We start from the raw sequence: 20,362 nt of genomic DNA on the forward strand, positions 1-20,362 counted from the left end.
ACCGACTTCTTCCCATGCCTAACAGCCCATCCACACCAGCGTTTCTCAACTCTGACCTGTGAAAGACCATTCAAAGGGACATTAACAGACGTCTGCCCATCACCCCCCAGAAAGAGTTCTATGGGCAAGTTATGAAAACCCTGATAAAAACATTTCATGGGTTTCTTTCACAGGGTTTTATGGGTTTACAGTCCTTCTCAGGACCTTTATTGTGCTAATGTGCATCACAAATCTCCAAAAGCAGGAGGTAATGTGTGGCATTTCCCAAATTTTTTGGGCACAGAATCCCTTTTTCACTTAAAATTAATGTTGTTTAGAATGTACTCTGAGAACTGTTGACGGGTCACATAAATGGCATCTGGTGTGTGCATACTACAATGCAGCTGGTTAACAAATACAGCCGACAGAGAACATGAAAGCTGGACTGTTGTTCAAACAGTGACTCATCGTGTGGGGTGCTTCTGGTGGAGAGTGATGCAACTTCTCTGAGCTCTGGTATTCCCATCTATAAAAGAGAGCTAAGAATTTTCATCTCACAAGGATGGCGAGACAGAAATGAGCTTACAGAATTTTTTGATTAGGGTTCAGAAGCTCTAAGAAGAAATGCAGTGTGATTACACTAGAGAAGGCACCTGGATAGAGGTCGCCCTCTCCAGGACAAAGACGCTGCTCTCAGTGGGTGGCAATCGCAACAAAAATCTCAGGAAAGCATTGGTGGAGGGCGGGCAGCCTTTTCTCTTCCTCTACACCAACATGAGCACCGCAGCGCTCTCCCTCCTGAGAGGATTCTGGATCTCTCTCCCTTTCCCCACGGCCTAGGGCACACGGTGGAGCCCTGGACGGCTGGGAGTGCAGGACGCAGTGTGAAACGTAGCCCTCTCGGGATCCTTTCCTCCTCCCCGCTCTCCCCAAGGCCAAGGATCTGCTGGCAAACAACGCAGACCGCATCCAGGCCTTCCTCTCCATTAAGAACAAAGAGCATTTCTCTTCAACTCACCTTCCGTGAGCGTTGCCGACAGCAAGACGGTCTGTCGGCTCTGGCACTCCGCGTTTACAGCATTGAGTATCACTGTGATATCCTTTTCAAAACCCAAATCCAAGATTCTGTGGGTTCAAGAGAAGGAATTTCAATCTACGTGAAGAGTAAACATCGCAATGAGGACAGCAGAAACAGCTCTTTTCTTCTACTTTTCACGCTTCCTGCGCGAGGCTCACCTGTCCGCTTCATCCAAAATCAGCCAGCGTACCCGACTGAAGTGAAGGTTCCCTGTGGATTTTATATGATCCACCAGACGTCCGGGAGTTGAGATGAGGATGTTTATTCCTTTCCGCAGTCTGTTTAAAATTATGTATCATGAAAGAGAGTAAATAAAATGGGGCCGTATCAGTGGAAAACACAGGAAAGAGGCAAAGGAGATAGGCACGTCTAGCAGAAATGTGCCACAGCTTGAAATCATGACAAACATGATGACAAATGGACACATTGAGACATCTGAGTTTTAATTTTCCTCTGAAGTTTCTCTCGCCTACAAAATCTAACTGTTAAGATCTCAAATTATAGTAAAATCATAAAACCTTAACTTTGGATGGAATCTTAACTATACAATCCAATGCCCTTTATCTGATCCATAGATTATTTCTAGAACATTCCAGATAGAAGGTCATCTAGCCTGTGCCTGAAGGCTTCTGTGCCAGGGAACCTCTTACCCGAATGACTTCTCCCATGCCAATGCGCTCTAATGACTAGAACCAATTCTCTTATATTGAATCCTTTTTGTAACTTCCATACAATGGGCCCAACTTTGCCCCCTAGACTAGGTAGAATAAATCTAATTTCTTACTCCCAAACATCTTTCATCTCATTTTCCACAGTAATAAAAGCCTCCAATTTTTATCTGAGTGTATTTTCCAGCTTCCCTTGCAGTTAAGTATAGTCACATGCCTATGTTCAAGCAATAGGATAAAAAGAAAGGGAATATGAAAGTCCTACAAGTACCTTTAGAGGGAGGAGGTACAATTATCTTTGTTCTTGCTGGCAGGAAACTAGATGTAATGGCTGGACCTCCAGCAACTACCTAAGACTATGAAGTAACCGTGAAAATGGAAGCCTCACTTAGCAGTGCAGAGAGAGAGAAAGAGCCTGGGTCCTGGTAGCCGGGCAGGATGCCAACCCTGAGCTGGCTGCCGTAAGGCTACTTAAACGGAAAAGAAGAATAAAAGCTCACATTGTTCATGCCACTGCCTTATGTTTGTTGTTGTTATTTACAGCTCAATCTAATCCCAACCAATGCTTTTAGGTTTCAAGTTTAATATTTACTCATCAGTTACAGACTACACATGTAGTTGGGTATTACTTCTAAGCATTAAGCTATAATACAATAAGAAGAAAGACAATTTGGGATTTACTTGTTGCAACAATTTTCTCCCGACACCTATTACTGGTTTAATACACAATTAGGAATCAATGTATTTGGGTGTGAAAAGCAAAGTGCAAAGCATTACATAAGGTTGGGGTCTTGTTTCTGTACAATGAAACAACAAAACTGCAAACTCCCAATGGACACAAAAGGGAGTCACCAGGGCAGATGTAGACGAGGCAAGGGGGTCACGGGCACGGAGGGTGGGAGTTAGAGGGCAGGGAGCACGGTTACTGACCACATCAGAAGGGAAGCTCTTCGTAGGTTCATCAATATTTTAAAAGATAAAGACAGCACCGTCTGGAGGTGACCACTCCCTGCTGACTCGATCTGTCCCTTTGCACTGGGCCCAGGAGCACCGTCTGAGACAAGCCTCTCTCCAAGTTTTACTGAACAGGAAGGCACGACAGACAGAATCAAAAAGGAATTCACAACAAGCCGACCCCCACCTACCTGGCTTTTTCTGATTTTCTCTTCTCTCCTCCCATTAACACTCCAGGCACAATCCAGGTAAATGGCTACAGAAAGACATCAGATCAAAATCAATTCAAAGCTCCCGTTACTGAAAACACAGAGAATGATTCTAAATTCCTTCTCCTTAAAGCAGTTGGGAGGGAAGACTCAGGCTTCTCACTGCATGGGGTGTTACTGTGCAGACAGAGTTCCCAGGCATTGCTACAGCCATGGTTACCATCAGAAGTAACTCAAACTATAGCTATACAACTAGCTTCCAACACCGTAAGAGAGAAATGTGAGCTTTTTAAATGGTTGAAGTAGCTTCTCTGCCTTTCCCCTGGGAGGCTGAATTGAAAACACATTTCAGTAAGTCTACTGCCTTTTTTTTGGTTAAGATAAAACCCAAGCACAACCCTTCCCAACTCCCCAGCCTGGGAAGAGAAAAAACAGATCAGTCCTCAATCTAGTTTGGTGAGCTGGCAGGCTCTGGCCCTGAAACCTCCTCTCTTCTTTCTTAAACAAACCCTACCTCCACTTTTGTGAGCTGCTTTCCAGTGGAACACCTTGAGGGTGCACCTGCAAATCTCTGAATCTGGCTGGCTAGTGACTATGAGGAAAAGATTATAGGACTTTAAGCACCAGGAAACACTGGGCAGCTAGCCACGCTGGAAATCAGGAGTTACTAAGGTTTAGATGAGTAAAAACCTACAAACTGTACCTGAGGAGAGTAGAGACATCCAGAGAATAGAAGGAAATTAGAGTAATTCCCAGCTCTTTGAAAATAAAGAAAAGACTGTGCTATATTTCTCTTTCCTCAAAAAGTCAGGGAAAAAAGGATAAAACTGAACTCATGGCTTGCCTTACCTTGAGCAGTTTCTGGACAGTGTCAAAGCTTTGTAGAGCCAGCTGTAAATATTAAAAAGTTACAGATAATGAGCAAGGTCCTTTCTCCCCCAACCCCTTTTTTCAAATTTACACAACATAAAGTGATTAGGATCCAAACTTGGACCTCAACTTAAGATTTAAGAAACAAAAATCTCATACACAGAAGCTATTCAGAAAATATACCTTATTCTTACACTGATTCTGAAACCTGTCAGTTTGGAGCATGTGGGCACAGACATCACATCTATTTCTTGGATGTATACAAAAATAGTGTTTTGTGCTCCCTCTGCTGGCTCAAATTCCCAGAGTGCCACACAGAGAAGTACAAGTCTATGGTGCACAAAGATGGAAGAAAATGAAAGAGAGTCGATCCAAATTTGGCTCTCCTTAGAAAGAGAAAATATAATATGCATGGAGGGGTAAACTAGAACAGTGATGCAACAGGCTAGCCTTCAGGCACTCTGCTTTAAAGGTGACATGACATACCCTAAAAGTACGCCAGGGAAGAGCAGTACCTAAAGACTAAGATGATGGTCATTCCCCAAATTTATCATAGAAAAAAATGAACCAAGAAGCCCAGTGGAAACTAGAGAAAGTGAAAGTTAACGTAGGTTATAACCGTTAACAACCATCAAAAAAGCCTCTACCCAACCCCTTTATCCAAGGATATCTATACAGTTTCCACTTGTTTAGTATTCATGAAGCGTCCTAGGGAAGTAGCAAGTTTGCTGCTGTAAAAATTTAAATAGCTTCGTGCCTTCTCCTTCACTGGATGGCGCTGAGACAGGGCCCTGCAGGCTGTACAAGGGCTGAGCGGAGCCCTCCCTCTCCAGGACGAATCCTCTGCGAGGAGGAAACAGCACCCAATAGAGAAAACAGTTACCCTAATCTGAAATTGCCTCTGTAGGCAAATAAAACAGATCAGATGGAAGAGATTTCCACCAAGAAGGAAGAAAAACATCAAGAAGCTTAATTTTCAGGAACAAGTAAAATTTTTGGTACAGTAGCTTCTTAAAAAAAAATAAAAGCTCGTTTTTAGGGCTAACTGCTCTTATTTTTGAACTGAGTTGTAAAAACAATGTGATTATTGTAATTCCTCTTAAAAGGACAAATTTATAGTGTCATTAGTCTTTAGATAACAGGGAAATGCTTTCCTATACTTCAGATTTTCAAAGAGCAGTTCAATTTTTCTTCTACAATGTAAGGGTGCAGTGGTTTGTGCAGTAGGGAGAAAAATGGTAAAATCACTTTTAAATTCAACAGAATATCACTGAAAACAGTTGCTCAAGACTCATCCCCAAAGTTAGATGCTTACCTCTCTCGTTGGCACTAGTACCAGAGCATAGGGGCCGTCACTGCGCTGTTGACACGGAAGGAAGGAAATGCCATGAGTCGAATAAACACAGGTCACAGGAGTCCAAATGGACAGAACACTTAAGGGTGGCCCCTTGTGAATCATCAGAAGCAGTCACTGAAGACAGAGAAAGACTGTCCACTACCCCGTTATTAAGGAAAACTGTTCTAGAGGTTCTGACCCATGCAATCAGACAAGAAATATGCATAAATCTGGAAAATAGGAGGTAAAACTGTCCGCATTAGCAGATGATATTTTATCCTAAAAATAGTCTTAAGAAAATCACTTGAAAATCTATTACAAAGAAGACAATTCAGTCAAATAGCTGAACGCAAAATTAACATATAAAAATCAATAGCCTTCTAATATAGAAGGTTAAAAAACACAACGAAGGGAGGAAAAATCACACTTAGAATAGCAACCAAAAAGATAAAAAGAATAAGCTTAACAAAAAACGTACAGAATCTATATAATGAAAATTTAAAAATATTTCTGAGGGACATAAAATAAAATTTGAATAAATGGAAAGGTGTACCCTGTTCTTGGATAAGAGGACTTGATATTACACAAGTTAATTCTCCCTAAATCAATCCACAAATGTAATGCAATTCTAAAAAAAATGCCATGAATATGCCTATAGAAAATAATATATATAATCAGACAAACTAAATTTCAAAGTTCATATGGAAAAATAAACGTGCAAGAAAAACCAAGACATTTCTGAACGACATCAGATGTTAAAACAATTTAAATCTACAGTAGTTTTGAAAAATGGATACTGGCACATACATAGAGATTATAATAGCAAACAGAGTCTGGAATAGAATCAAATACATACAGAAATTTAGGAAAAAAGGGACATTTTTCATCAGTAACCACAAGATGAATTATTCAGAAGTCCTAGGAAAAAATTAAGTTAGAAAAATAAGATTGGAATTAAGTTGGCCTTTTTACAGATGACATAAAACTCAAACTATGAAACACTGATAAATTTTATTACATAAAAATTTAAAATTTCAGAATGGAAAAACAACCTAAACAAAATCAAGAGTCAAATGACAATGTGGGGAAAAAAATATGCCACACATAAAAGAAGGCCAATTTCCTTAGCTTATAAAGAAGGCCCACAATTCAATTAAAAATAAAAATAAAAAAGATCAAAAACTCAAATAGAAAAATGGAGAAGGAGCTGAGGTAAACAGTTAATTTATGGAAATAACTCAAAATATGGCTTTTACACATATGAAAAGATGCTCAACTTTACCCTTAACAGAAATTCAAATTGAAACTGTATTACAGTATTTTTCCCCTGTCAAATGAGCAAAAATAAAACAGCTGACAGTGTTGGTAAGGGCACGAGCACACAGAGACTCTTGCACACTGCTGGTGGGAGCATGAACTGTTGTAATTTCTTTAAAGGTCATTTTTATTTGGTATCATCTACCAAATAAAAATGTAAATTCCACTTTCAGGAATTTCCACTTTTAGGAATGTCTCTAAAAGATACACTCATACATGTGCATAAAGAAGTCGGAAAATATTTTACAGAATGTAGGATATTTATAACAGCCTTGTTTGCAGCAAAATATTGAACATACCGTAAATTCCACCAAAGAGGGAACGATTCAATAATTTACGGTACACACATACAGTGGAATACTAGGCAGCCAGTAAAGAAACAAGGCAGAACAACAGGGTCCTGGTAAGAAACCATCCTCAAAACAGAATAAGTGAACGAGAGTGAGGCAGAGAACATCACGCATGACAAGCAACTATCCGGGTGTCCAGCACAACAAACAGAACCTCCAATCAAAGGGGGAAGGGGAACTAAACACACTCATACCCGCTTTATGTGCGAAGACTATCCCCGTGGGGCACACAAGGGACCAGGGTCAGGACCACTGCATCCTGAGAGGAGAGCTGGGCCCCCCAGTGGAAGGGGGAGTAGAACGACTTACTTTTCACTATACATTTTGGGTACTCTTTGAATTTTTGAAATTTGCATGTTATATCTAAAAATAACAGTAATAATAATAATAGAAGAAAACAAGTAATCTAGTAAAAGGCCCCCAAGTCAAAGGTGCCTGGCACGTCGAAAGTGCTCACAGACATTTAGTGAGTGACTCAAAGCAACGTCAGTGCGGAAGCTAAGCGCAGATTTAGCAGCAAATTCAATTACAAGCGTGGTTTTCATGTTTTGCATAGGAAACATTTACCCACAAGGAGAAAAGGATTTGGAATTCAAACTAGAGCTGTCTGTACTCAACATCAACTTGGCAAGACTGCACTGCGGCCCAGGCGAGGAACGGTAAACACGTTAGTACAACAGGATCAACGTGCCGCAGCGTGACGGTAGGAGATTCTGACATTTCAAAAGGTGTTACTACACAGAGAAGAAGAAAGAGAAATCAATTCCTCACAGGGCAGAAGTGAGAGAAGAAGGATGGATGTGATGTTAAAAAAAATCAGAGCCAAAATAACGGAAAGAGTGAAAACACAGAAAAGCAATCCACGCTCATTCCATCACCAGAGTAATTTAAGACTCTGCTGGGTGCCTTGAATCTGCTGCTCCCTCCAGATATGTTTTTTACAGGTCAAATCATTTTACAATGAACTCCAAGGGTCTATACTGAAGACTACTTGAAATAAGTGAATTAAATCTGGGCTTGGAAAACTCTTTCTACAGAATATTTCAGTCTCTAATAGAATGAGCTGTTATTGATATTAAAAAAATTTGAACAAATAAAAACAACCACATGGCTTGCTAATGGTTCTGAATATACGCACATCAACTCAGTGCCCTTCAAATTCGCCACAGGACCAATGATGACGGCTAACACTTACTGAGCAGGTGCTATTACTAGACACCAGTTCTCAACCCTCCATGGGCACTAAGTCACTTAATCCTCAGCGTAACTCTGGGAGCTAGGCACTGCTTTATCCCCACGCCACAGACGAAGGCACAGAGGGATGAAATGATTTGCCTAGGTCACTCTCACACCCAGGATTTAAGCGGAGCCGCCCACCACATGGTCTACCTTAGTTATGTAACCTAATCTCTCTCTTGTCCTTGGTTCATGGACCTACGAAATGAGACAGCTGGGCTAGAACCGTAGAACCCATTCCAGCTCAGATATTCCCAAACTTTCCAACTTTGTATGAAGAAAAAACTCTCTACTAGCAAGAAGTTCTCCTGGAGCTTATCAATGGACGAGACTTTACTACATTATTGTGATAATTTACATCTATTCTTCTCTATGTACCAGGTGCAATGCAAAGCCCTTTACATAAATTATCTCACTGTAAACTGCCTAATGGGAAGAAAAAAATCAGTCACCTTTAGGAAATAAAATCCTCTTTCTACCTCAGAGAAAACCAGGGCTAACAGTTTAAGTATCGTCGTCTTTTTATGCATACACATATATGTAATTTTTTTCAACTTTTTTTTTTTTTTTTTGCTGAGGAAGATTCACCCTGAGCTAACACCTGTGCAAATCTTCCTCTATTTTGTACGTGCATCACTGCCACAGCATGGCTGACAATAAGTGGTGTAGGTCCTAAGCCTGGGAACTGATTCTGGGCCACCAAAGTGGGGTGCACCAAACTTAACCACTAGGGCATGGGGCCAGTCCCATATGTAGATTATTAATATTTATGAAATCGGAGTCATACTATATATATTGTTTTGTAACCTGCTTTTTTTCAACTAACATGAACTTGTTAAGTTCACAAATAGTAATTGAAAACGGTATCACTTTTAATGGCTATATAGGGTTCCATCATTTGGATGACAGTGCAGGGTTTCTTTTTTAATGATTTAAAAATTTTTGTAACCTTTTCATTTTGAAATAATTTTAGATTTACAAAAAAACTGCACAAATAGTACAAGGAACTCCCTTACACTCTTCTCCCAGCTTCCCTACATGTTATCAATTTTCAAAATCACAGTACAAAGATCAACACTAGGAAACAAACATGGATGCACTATGCCCTGCTATTCCCCTGCAGCTCTTGCTCAGGATTCACTGACTGAGCGAGCAACGTCCTTCTTCCAGACAAGGAGCCGACTCAGGACCGCAGACTGCATTCAGCTGTCACGTCTCCTTTGTCTCTTCTAATCTGGGGCAGATCTTTAGTATTTCTTTGTCTTTTAGGACCCTAATACTTTGAAGAGTACTGGCCAGCTGCTTTATAGAACGTCCCTCAATTTGGGTTTGTCTGATGTTTGCTTATGATTAAATTCGGGTTATGCATTTTGGGCAAAACCACAGCAGTGACACTGCATCCTGTGTGCACCTGGCAGAAGGCACAGGCGGCCAACACCTCAGTGCTGGTGACACCAACTCTGATCACCTGATTAAGGTGGGCACAGCTACGCTTTCCCAATGGCAAGTTAATGCTTTTCCCCTTTGTGATTAAGAAGTATCTGTGGGGAGATCCTTTGAGACTATGTAAAGGTCCCATTTTTTATCACACTTTCATCCACTCACTGTTTTTTTTTTGAGGAAGATTAGCCTCAAGCTAACATCTGCTGCCAATCCTCTTTTTGCTGAGGAAGACTGGCCCTGAGCTGCACTCATCTTCCTCCACTTTATATGTGGGACACCTGCCACAGAGTGGCTTGATAAGCAGTGTGTAGGTCCACACCTGGGATCCGAACCAGCGAACCCCTGACTGCCAAAGCAGAGTGCGTGAACTTAACTGCTATGCCACTGGGCCAGCCTCCACCATTTTAACATCTATGACGCTTCTTGCCTGAAACAATATTGTTGTGGCGTCGGCCAAATGGTGGCGTTCTATCTCCATCACTTCTCCTACATTGACTCATTGGAACCTACTCTAAGGAAGGGCTTTCCTTATCCCCATTTCTTTATTAAGTAATTTATTAATATCAGTTTGGATTCATGGATATTTTAGTCTATGGACTAAATATCCAAGACTATCATTACTTATTTTGTCACTGAAATATCAGGTAGGCTTGATACAGGTCTAATTCTGTATGTCCAAACCGAGGAAAAAAAGTAACCAATTAGCTTCTCATCTGTTTGTGAACCCGCCTCACTCCCCAGTTTTCCTCTCACCACGCCGTCTCAACTGAGACTAACCAGGGCTGTATTTGTCGGATTCTGGGCTGGGTTTTGAGATGACGTCTATGCTGACATATCATGGCAGTTAACTGGCCTCCTAGGGGACCCAAGGAAACCAATTTTGGCCCCTTTGGTCCAGGCACTAACTAAATGGGTTTCACATCTAAAGATAAGTTCTAGACAATGCTAAATACGAGGCAGCCCAATTCTCAAACTCACTAATTGAGTGCTTATTTTCACATCTACTATTCATGATAAACCCCTGTTTTGAATATGACGTTCAGCCTTTGCTGTCAGAAAAGCTTGGTCTCTGGAGCCGAGCAGAACTGAGGTGGGAATCCAGTTCCACCATCACTCATCGTGTGACGAGGAAATTATCCAGCGAGTTCTTTAACTCCCCCAAGCCTCCGCTTCTTTTTGCAACATTGGGGTAACAGTAATACCCAGAACTCCATAGGGCAGGGGGCGGTTAAAGATTCGAAGATCACACAGCAAAGCATTCGGCACGATGTCTGACACAGGGGAGCATTTTACAAACGTTCCTTATCAGACCCCCTGTGACGACCGTGAAATACATTTATTCTATTCTCCTCCAGGCACAGTCTTTAGATGCAACATGTTTATGTAAAACACGAATTAAAAAGAGGGAAGAAAACAATGCTAAGTGAAAACAGATTCTTCGGTGCCGACATGACTGCTTTGGTTCAGTTTGACGGTTTCTGACGCACAGCGAACAGTCACAGAAAAGACAGTTTACACTCACCTGTATTTTTGCTTTCACTGCTTGAAGGGACTGGACCACAGGGATACAATAGGCAAGAGTTTTACCTTTTAAGAAAGTCGAAAAGAAGTTACAATCACAGACCCCACAGATGTAAGAAAAGCCAAGACAGTGAAAGAAACAGGCTCTGCTCTCCTCGGTGGAACTAAATTCACGGGAAAGAAAAGGGCATGTCACACATCCAAGAGAGGTGAAGACTGAATTCACCTGTCTGCCACAGCACCTAACTCTGCTTCGTAAATTCAGGACCTCTAAAAACCCCGCAGCTTCAGCTTCTTTAGCCATTAGTAACAAAGGAGACAACAACGCATTTCCCAAGTTACACAAAAGCTAAACCTGATGATTGTTCCTCAAAGCTAGAAAACGCCTCCTTTGCAGCAGTCCTTAACCCCTCAAACGAGCATCAGTGGTCAGGTAAATGTCCTCTGCGGTGCTGATGTGATTAGGAGCCAGTCTGAACCTCAAAGCTAGCCTCTAAACACCAAGAGGAAACCAAGGGATGGCAAAAGCTTTGGGTTCCCGCCCACCTGCATGGTGGCTGGGCTGGGGGGAGCCAATAGCTGATCTGTCATCAAGGGCACAAGAGAGCCAGAAGAACAAGTCTAGACAGGTCTGGAACACGCAAAAACTGTGTTCCACTGGGGACCGGCCTGGCGGCGTAGTGGTGAAGTTCATGCACTCCAATTCAGCAGCCCAGGGCTCATGGGTTCTGATCCAGGCATGGACTTACACACCATTCATCAAGCCATGTTGTGGCGGCAACCCACATACAATACAAAATAGAGGAAGACTGGCAACAGATGTCAGCTCCGGGCCAATCTTCCTCACCAAAATCAAAAAACAAAAAAACTGTGTTCCACATTCAAGCAAAACGAGTGGTATCTGATCAATGTGTACTCATGTCAGAAGTGTGTTTTAATACCAGAAGAACACAGGCACCCCTCCTGGAGCGAGGATGGGCAGCTCCGGCCACAGATGGTGGGACCCGACAGAACCCTAAGATAGGCTCAGAGGAATGACAGCAGAACTTGACTCCTTCCTGATCATTCCTGATCACGGTTCCATCAAACTTCCCCTTCCTTTCACTCTGTGAACAAATTCCGGGCTCTAATCAAATCGCAGCATGGCCTCCCCTCCCCCAAACAAAGCAAAGCAGCCACCACCACAGATATCTCACTACATAACCTACTATGTGACCACGGCCTGGGTACCATGTGGAGAAGGGCAGACATTAAATGACGACTGACCTGAGCCCGTCTGGGATCTCACAAGGGCGTCTCTGCCTTCCAGCAACACAGGAATGCTTTGCTTCTGAATGCTGGGGTCACCCAAAAGAAAGAAGACATGCTTCTATGTAACATACTACCCACTCACGTTTACAGGCAGAGACACAGAATACACAAAATGCAACTGCCCCATGCTTTGTCTATCAAGTGCCACCTTAGAAGTTACCTAAACATTCAAGCGAAGGTGCTGAGAAACTTTTGATGATCAGAAAAATAAAAACCTCAGTTAAATTTCTGGAACTTAGCTGAAAATGTTGAGGCAAGCCACAGATCTGGCCATTCTATTAGACTAATTAAAAAGCAAAATGGGACAGCATGTTGACCACCTGGAGCTACCATGAAAGCGTATCGCACATTCTTGCCTTCTGTAACAGGGAACATGAAATGTGACCCAACATTCTGGGAAGATTCCCACGCAGAAGAGTAAAAGGAAGCTTGCGAGCCATCCAGAGAGCCAGGAACTGCTGTCCGCTCTCCAGGAAACCAAGCACTAACTGTTTCACACACACTAAGCTGTGTGTCTATGTGTGTATTTAAAAACAAACAACAAAAACCATACAGAAATCCTTTAAATTTGGTTGATAAAACGGAACCAAAAAAAATTGGTAAGGGGTCTGCTTATTTTACTCTTCAATATTCTTGCTAATTTTCACTTATAAGTCCAACCTGGTTATTATTAAGGTACAGAAGCACGCACACTCAAAGAGGAAGCTCGTCTCTGCTCCACAGCTCATACTACTCTAGTTCTGTCTTCCAGGAGTCATCACCAATCACAAACATTTAAAAAAATGTTCAGTATCCCATGATATCCAATTAAATATTTACTCCTGTCTTTTTGGTTGACTCTAATTCTTAACTACTAAGAAGTGAGATGATAAATTCTGTCTTGGACAAACTGTTTTCAGGGAAGCATGGACAACAGTGGAATCTTGCACTGACCATCTTCAGGAACAGAGATCTTTTATAATTTGGAGCTGAAGGGAGAACTGGACGGACACGTGCTCTTCCCATTTAACAGGTGGGGAAATCACGTGGCTAAGCAATAAACAAAAGCCCTCGATGGTCGATAACCTGGCCGCCTTCTCTAATGCCAAGACACAAATTTGCTCTGTCCTCCACGGACAATCCAGACCTCATCTGGTTATACCCACTTAAGTCCTAAGAAAATCAAGACTGGCCTGGAACTCTTACCTGGTCATACTAGACATTTTTAAGACCGTATTTATTGTGGAAATCTAAAAGAGAAGACAAAAGAATAAATATTTTTCTTTAATTATCAACTATTTGGGACAAATATATTTAATGCAAATAAGGATGCAAAAAGGAGAAAACACTAGGATAAAACTGGTGACCATGACCAAATCAAGTGCCCCTAACCCGATGGTTCTCAGCTGAGGGCAGTTCTGCATCCCCCCTGCCTGGACATGGGGCAACGTCTGGAGATATTTTTAGTTGTTACGAGGGGAGGGGATGCTATTGGCACCAAGTGAGTAGAGGTACAAGATGCTGCTAAACATTCTATAACGCACAGGACAGGCCCCACGACAAAGAGTTATCCATCCCAAAACGTTGACAATACCAAGACTGAAAACCCTGCTCAACGGGTAGGTGAGAAAACAAGTTTACTAATCCACCCCAAGGAGGAGGTGAGCTATGACCATGTGAGCAAAGGAAATCCAGACTCCCTAAAAGCTAATGTATTTTTTTCTCCTTTCTCATAAATAAGTCTACAAAACTCATTCACAGTTTTTTTAAAAAAAGCATCCATTTGTTTGCGGAAAATCCATGTTAAAATAGCTCCTTCTTCCTTCAATTCTTTGTAACAAGAGACTTCCCTTAACAGCAAGATACCAGCTCAGTTCCCTCTCCTATGGTCACTGTCACGTCAGCCAGCCTTGACATCCTATCTATCCAGTAATTCAAGGTGTCTTAAGTCCAATAAATGGAGTCCCAGTCCTAAATTCAATCAGGTGAGAACAGTCTTTCATTCTTTAAAAAAAAAAAGGGGGGGTTGGGGTTGAGGGTAAGGGTAGTGAATATAACCTAAGCTCACTTGAATTGTCCTAGAATACCTCATCAATCTGAGCTCATTCAGGTAACCTGGAGCAGAAATAACCATGCTTTGACTTTTCTTCCTACAACTGTCCTTTCATCAACATTCTGAATGAATTGAGACACCAAAAAACTAACTGCATAAAACTGAGAGATACTTACTAAATGTGGGTGGAGGTCCAGTTCATGAAAAGCATCTGAAGTAAACACTTTTTCTTGCACCTGCTTTACTACAGGTCTGCAAACGATGAACATAAACCCAGGCATCAGTTCCAGTAAACGAAAAAAAGGCAGAATACACTTAATTCCTTTTATTCCTGAGATGCATCTGCACCTAGACATACCTGTGGAGCTCTGGAATTTCAGGGTTGTTTTTAAACAATGACGAAGTCTTAACGCACGGTTTCTGCTCTTGGTTTCTGTCACTTGTACCGGCCGAAGACTTCTTTGGAGAAAACGTTTTCTGAGGCTTCCCCTTAAAAGTCCTTTGAGCTTCTTTAGCAGTTTTCTTGGCTGGGAGAAATGATGTCTTGCTCCTCCGTTTCGCTGGAGGAGCCTCACTGGACGCTTGGTACTTTCTTTTGGTGGCCTCTGCTTGCTGCGTTGTTCCCAAAAGGAAAGAGCAACAAGAGATGCATTAGTCCATGAAGACAGCCCTCGAAGTGAAGCCTGACTGCCCACAGAATTGCCTCTCTCCCTGCAGAGATCATTATGCCCCATATGTCAAGCAACAGTTTAGGGTCTGCAATCAGATTCATTGACTCAGCTTTTTTTTTCAAAAAGGGAAAAAAAAACCCCACAAAATCTCAGCCCATTCATCCACTAGACCTCACCATCCATCCTAAGAGTCAACTCAACCGAGATGCAGGGGAGGATCAAGAAGGGAGAAACATTTTTCAGGCTGAATGTTAACAAATGCAGTCCGTCTTAAGGAAAGAGAGAACCTAGCTACCTTGTGAAGTGTACACGCTAAGTCAATCCACATCCCTAGGAATCCATTTACACGAGAAGAATGGGGTGGGGGGCGAATCTTTTCTATCTATCAACAAAGCCAGTCGGTGTCTACCTGCGGGCTGCTGCGTCCCAGCTCATGCCCAGGAAGCAGAAACCTTGATTACTGCTCTACCCCGAGTGCTTGGATGGCTGGCATTCTCTCCCCTCAAGCTGCTCCCCCAGATTCAGTGGCTTGGAGACAATTGCTACTCGTCATTTCCAATCCAAATGAGAATTCTGCTCCATCCATCACTTCTATCACAATTATATCCAACTCTCCCTGCCTTTCATTTCCCCATCTGATCACCGATTACAGGTTACATTAGATATTTTCTTGCCTGTTGCTTTTTATTTCCAGAACACGAATGCGGTTAAACGCATGATGTCCAAACTTCCATAGGAGAAGAAATACCCGATTCCTCCGTTTTCTTTGGCCTTCTCTTCCAATTTACACGTGAATATAAACATCCCGTGAGTAGCCAGTGCTTGCTATTCTGCAGTCTTGGTTCCCCTTGGAATATGCTATTTTCCTCTTTGCTTGAAATGATGATTCCCACTTTACACATCAGCTTGCTTTAGCCATGACTGTCGGCTCCGGACTAACCTAACAACAGTTCTTTGTTCCTGGCAACCATAAGGACTCCTATAACTAAGCAATTCAACAAATGCAATTCCAAATATTTAATATTAATAAGGTCAATACTGACCTACTTCATTTTGTAAGTTTATTTTTACAAAACCCCAAGTTTATGAATTTTCAGATTAAAGAAAGAGATGAAGTCAAGTTTCAGGTCTGTTGAATCATCTGCAAGGTGGAGTGAAATGTGCAGATTTTTCCTGATTTATAGAATCACAGACTCTCAGAGTATAAAAAGGGCTAAAGGCCACTCCCATGCACAGACCCCCTGTTACTGGCTCCCGGACAGGTGGCCTTGCAGTTTCTGCCTATACACCTCCTCTTACTGTTCTCCATCCCTTGACGCAGAGCAAAGTCTAGGGGTTAGGAAGCTGATTCTGACATTCAGGCGAGATCTGCCACCTTGAACATCTACCTATCAGTCTGCAGTATGGCTTTCTGCAAGAACACAGAACAAGCTTACTTCCTCTTGTACATAATACTCCTTCATATGTCATATAACTCCTTTTTTCCTTCTTTTTTGGACTAAATATTCCAAATAGGACACAAACTTTAGATCCCTTCTCATCCTAATCATCCTTTATTCCCATGTCAACTTCTCCGAAAGCAAGCATTCAGATTAAGCACAGTATTAGACAGGCTTTCCATTGCTCTTAGGCTAAAACCAACAATGTGTAATATGACCTACAAAGCCCTCTAGAATCTGGTCTCTCCCCGCCTCACCAGTCTTACCTGTACCCTCTGCCACTCTGGTCTTCCTTAGTTCCTAGAATGTACCATGCTCCTTTCCTCCTCAGGGCCTTTGCACATGCTATTCTCACAAATATATCTCCAACCCTTTCTGTTGGCTGGCTAACACATACTCATCCTCCAGACCCAGGCTTACTGGGTCCTCATAAGAGCCTTTCCTGACATCCTCTCTCTACCCAGTCAAGACAGAATTCCCATTTTTGGCTCTCCTGGACTTATTCTCCTCTGTAGCACTCAGTACAACAACAAGCATAGAATGTAATTCATTGTGTGGTGCCTGTCTTCCCCATTAGACTGTTAGCTCCATAAAGAAATGGATAAGTCTGTCCTACAGAGCATTGAATCCTCTGCATGGGCCTGGGTTGGGCACAAAGTAAGTGCTCAATAAATACTTGTAAAATGAACAAAAGACACATAATGGAAATATCCCTCTCTGCAATCTGGACACTCCTCTATTTGTTAGCTTTTTTCCCCAAGCATCCACAACATATTCATTTAAAAAGGTGACGACTTAGCAGCTGTCAAGGAGCTTGATTCTGAAGATACAAAGCTGGAAGATTAGCCCTTGAGGTAGTGACAGACAGTAGAAGAGGCAAAGTATAAAATCACAAATCCAAAGGTCTCCTTGTACAATAAAAGAGACATGTACAAAGGGTTACGGGAGCACAGAATAAGAAGACTATCACGGCCCGCAGCGAGGGGAGGGAGGAAAGGAAACAGGGATGCTTCACGAGGGGCATTTGGGCAGAGACGAGCAGGGACACTTCTGGATCTACTATAATCTAGCTGCACAACATTAAGCAACTCACTTCTCTCTAAGTCTCTGTTCCTGTTCCTGTAAAATGAGATTATGGCAGACGACCTCAAGGGCCCATCTAGCCCTAAGAGTCTAAATCCTATGTCTTGGATATTAATAAACACATTGATAAACCCAGTTACTAAATGCCAGGCAGTACGCTAAGTACTTACATGAAGTATCTCATCTATCAATACGGTACTGTATTACCCCATTTTAAGATGAGAACACTACGGCAGAGATGTGAGGTGTCTGTCCCAGGATCACTCAGGGATCTAAGCTTTGTCCGCGCATTTATTCCACAGCCTGGGTTCCTGACAATGATGCTATAATATCATTTATCAACCGTGTCCTGTTTGGTTAGAAAACATCACACATAGTTTGATCCCTGTTTTGTTTCGAGTTCTTGTTTTCTAGAAGGGTATACACCAAAACGTTAACCTGAATTATCTTGAGTACGGCAATCACGGGTAGAGGCTTTTAGCCTACTTTCCAAATTTCCTACAATATATATGTATTACTTTAACAATCAGAAAACATTTTTAGAAAGAAAATATTTTCCATAGTGTTAGATATAGCATAACTTAAGCTGTCAAAGTCTTTCCAAATCCCATATATTAGCTACCTATCCCAAGTGCAGGCTACTGGCAAATTTGATCAGCATATCCTTAATTCTCATCCAAGACATAAACAAAAATGTAGATGCAGACAAAGCCACTGTGGACACTGTCATCACTTCATTAATTAATACCCTTTTGACACAGCAGTTCAAGCAATTATAAAACCAGATACCATATGTTTATTTACTCAATTCATTCAACAAAGTTTTAGTAAGTACTTCCCATGTGTTAGTTACTATGCGTGTACATGGCACAAGCACCCACACTATCTCCTGATGTAGCAATTCTATTTCCCAAAATGGAACCAGTATGACTTTATTTATTTTTTATTATTGGCATTTATTAAGTGCCTCTATGGACCAGAAAGCATATAGTCTTTATGTGTATTATCTCATTTAATCCTCATAATAACCTTATATAAAGTAAAAATTATTGTTCTCATTTTATTGATAGGAAAACTGAGGACCAGAGAGGTAAAGTAATTTCCCCAAGGTCACAGAGCTGGAGCGTTGCAAGGCTGGCTGGCGTCTAATGCCAGGTCTGTCCAACTCCAAATCCCATGCTCCCGATGGCTCCTCTGTGCTTCCCCTTCCCCCTCCGGTGCAGATGCTGCTCCATCACTGGCTAGCGGACAGCTCCTTACTCCCAAACCTCTAAACTCTGAATCCAGACAGTGGGCGTTGGCTGGTGTGAGGTGACATGAACCCAAGGAATTTCAGCTTCAACACAATGGTTGAACAGGACTGAACTTCGGCAATTGACTTGTCAATGGAATTATCTGCTACTTTTTCGAGAAAACACACACACACCTTCGTTGGGACGAGAATGTATCCTTCCTGATCTTTGAGGTAAGGTGATTGTACAACAGATTTTCTGCCCTGTAACCCTCTTCTTTTCTAGGAGATAAGTCAACCATCCTAGAGACCAGTTTTCAACTCTGGCTTGGATTAAGTTTAAGGCATCTTTCTCTTCTCTAGTGAGAGGATTACACTGATGAGTTGTATCTTTTTCACCTCCCTTCCCACCCACCCCCACCCCCCATTGGACGTGGATGAAAATCCATCCCATGTTTGAAAACTCTTGAAAGAAAATTCTAATTTCCAGTCCTCATTCCTGAAACAAACGACCCTTAGAGTCGAGGAAGCCGTGGCTGAAAGAAGAGACGTGGCTGGTAAGTGACAGGGCTGGGACTCACGCCCGCGCACCAGTTCCTAACTTCTACGGGAAACAGCCTGCAAACCCTTGCACTACCTACCTTTAGAGTCCTCCAACTAGCAGCCCGAGCCAGCTCCCGTCCACACTCGCTCCCTCCAAGAACATTCCCGCGGGGGCTGGGGGGTGGAGGGGGAGTTCCGGGCTGAGACACGTGTTGCTCAGCGACTCCTCCAGAAGCTGCCTGAGGTCTGATTTTCCCCCTTAACTCCATAAACAATTCAGAACCCAACCCAGAGGCAAGGCGGCAGCTCGCGGCGCGCCCCGGGCCGGGCCACCGGTACGGATGGGTCTGAACCCGGGTCAGAACTCACCCGCCTCTCCCGGGCCCGGCGGGGTTTGGAGAGCGTCCTGGGGGCGGCGGCCTGGGGCTCAGAAAAGTGGAGAAGCGTTCCGTCGGCGGCTGCCATGGCCGGCGGGGAGGCTCGTTCGGACCTGGCGAACCGGGCCCGCCGCTCCGCTCGGGCCCACGTGGGACGCGCACGAGGACCCCGCGTAGCTGCCCCACCGGGTCCTGTAGCCGCGCCCCTTCCGGGTCCCGGACGCACGGTCCGCACCAGTGAGCAGAGCCGAGGGCTGCGGCCGCAGGGTGGGCAGCGGCCGCAGGCTGGCGAGTGTGGCCGCCCTCTTGGCGTCCTCCGTGGCTTGGCCTACGGCAGGGGGTGCCAGGTCACACTCAAGCCCAGTGTTCATGCTTGTGAAGTTCTCTGAATTCCTGAGAAACGAGAAGAGGCCGTGCGCCATGTAACCAACGTTTCCCTCCGCACTTGAGTAGCTAAGGCATAGCTCGCTGCCCCAGGAGGTCCCTAGAAGGGTCTGGGCATTGGTCACCCGGAGAGGGAGGTCTTCGAGGCTCCCTGCCCCTCGCCCACCCGCAGCCGAGCCCGGGCGCTTCGGTCCAGCTCGCAGAGGAGGCGTGTTTTCTAGACAGGCAGCGCCTTGGCCACCTGGCAAGGCTGGGTCGCCTAGCAACGGCGGGGTCCTTCTTGGCTCGGCGGCGCTCCGGGCCTGAGGGGAGGAAACCGCCGCGGAGGGC

At 43.3% G+C, this 20,362-nt stretch overlaps 1 protein-coding gene across 11 annotated transcripts in view; it reads right to left on the reverse strand.

Annotated features, from left to right (window-relative positions):
• The window catches only part of DDX31 (DEAD-box helicase 31), a 73,474-nt gene extending 53,166 nt beyond the window's left edge, over window positions 1-20,308 (reverse strand). For 4 of the 11 annotated variants that reach the window (XR_011533370.1, XM_070595426.1, XM_070595421.1 and 1 more), the window contains exons 1-11: window positions 19,641-20,308; window positions 14,663-14,916; window positions 14,481-14,556; window positions 13,458-13,501; window positions 12,228-12,298; window positions 10,963-11,027; window positions 5,074-5,118; window positions 3,738-3,779; window positions 2,871-2,935; window positions 1,216-1,335; window positions 998-1,104 (exon numbers count right to left, since the gene is read on the reverse strand). Coding sequence is in view for 9 of the 11 variants with exons in the window: in XM_070595426.1 (XP_070451527.1) it covers window positions 998-1,104; window positions 1,216-1,335; window positions 2,871-2,935; window positions 3,738-3,779; window positions 5,074-5,118; window positions 10,963-11,027; window positions 12,228-12,298; window positions 13,458-13,501; window positions 14,481-14,556; window positions 14,663-14,916; window positions 19,641-19,736 (985 nt within the window). In the remaining 2 variants the exon portion in view is untranslated. Of the gene's footprint in view, window positions 1-997; window positions 1,105-1,215; window positions 1,336-2,870; window positions 2,936-3,737; window positions 3,780-5,073; window positions 5,119-10,962; window positions 11,028-12,227; window positions 12,299-13,457; window positions 13,502-14,480; window positions 14,557-14,662; window positions 14,917-19,369 lie in introns of all 11 variants that reach the window. The other 7 variants (XR_011533369.1, XM_070595425.1, XM_070595419.1 and 4 more) reach the window with 4 other exon arrangements.
• Window positions 20,309-20,362: the final 54 nt, after the last annotated feature.

This window comes from Equus przewalskii, chromosome 26, assembly GCF_037783145.1.
Source record: "Equus przewalskii isolate Varuska chromosome 26, EquPr2, whole genome shotgun sequence".
Lineage (NCBI taxonomy): Eukaryota > Metazoa > Chordata > Mammalia > Perissodactyla > Equidae > Equus > Equus przewalskii.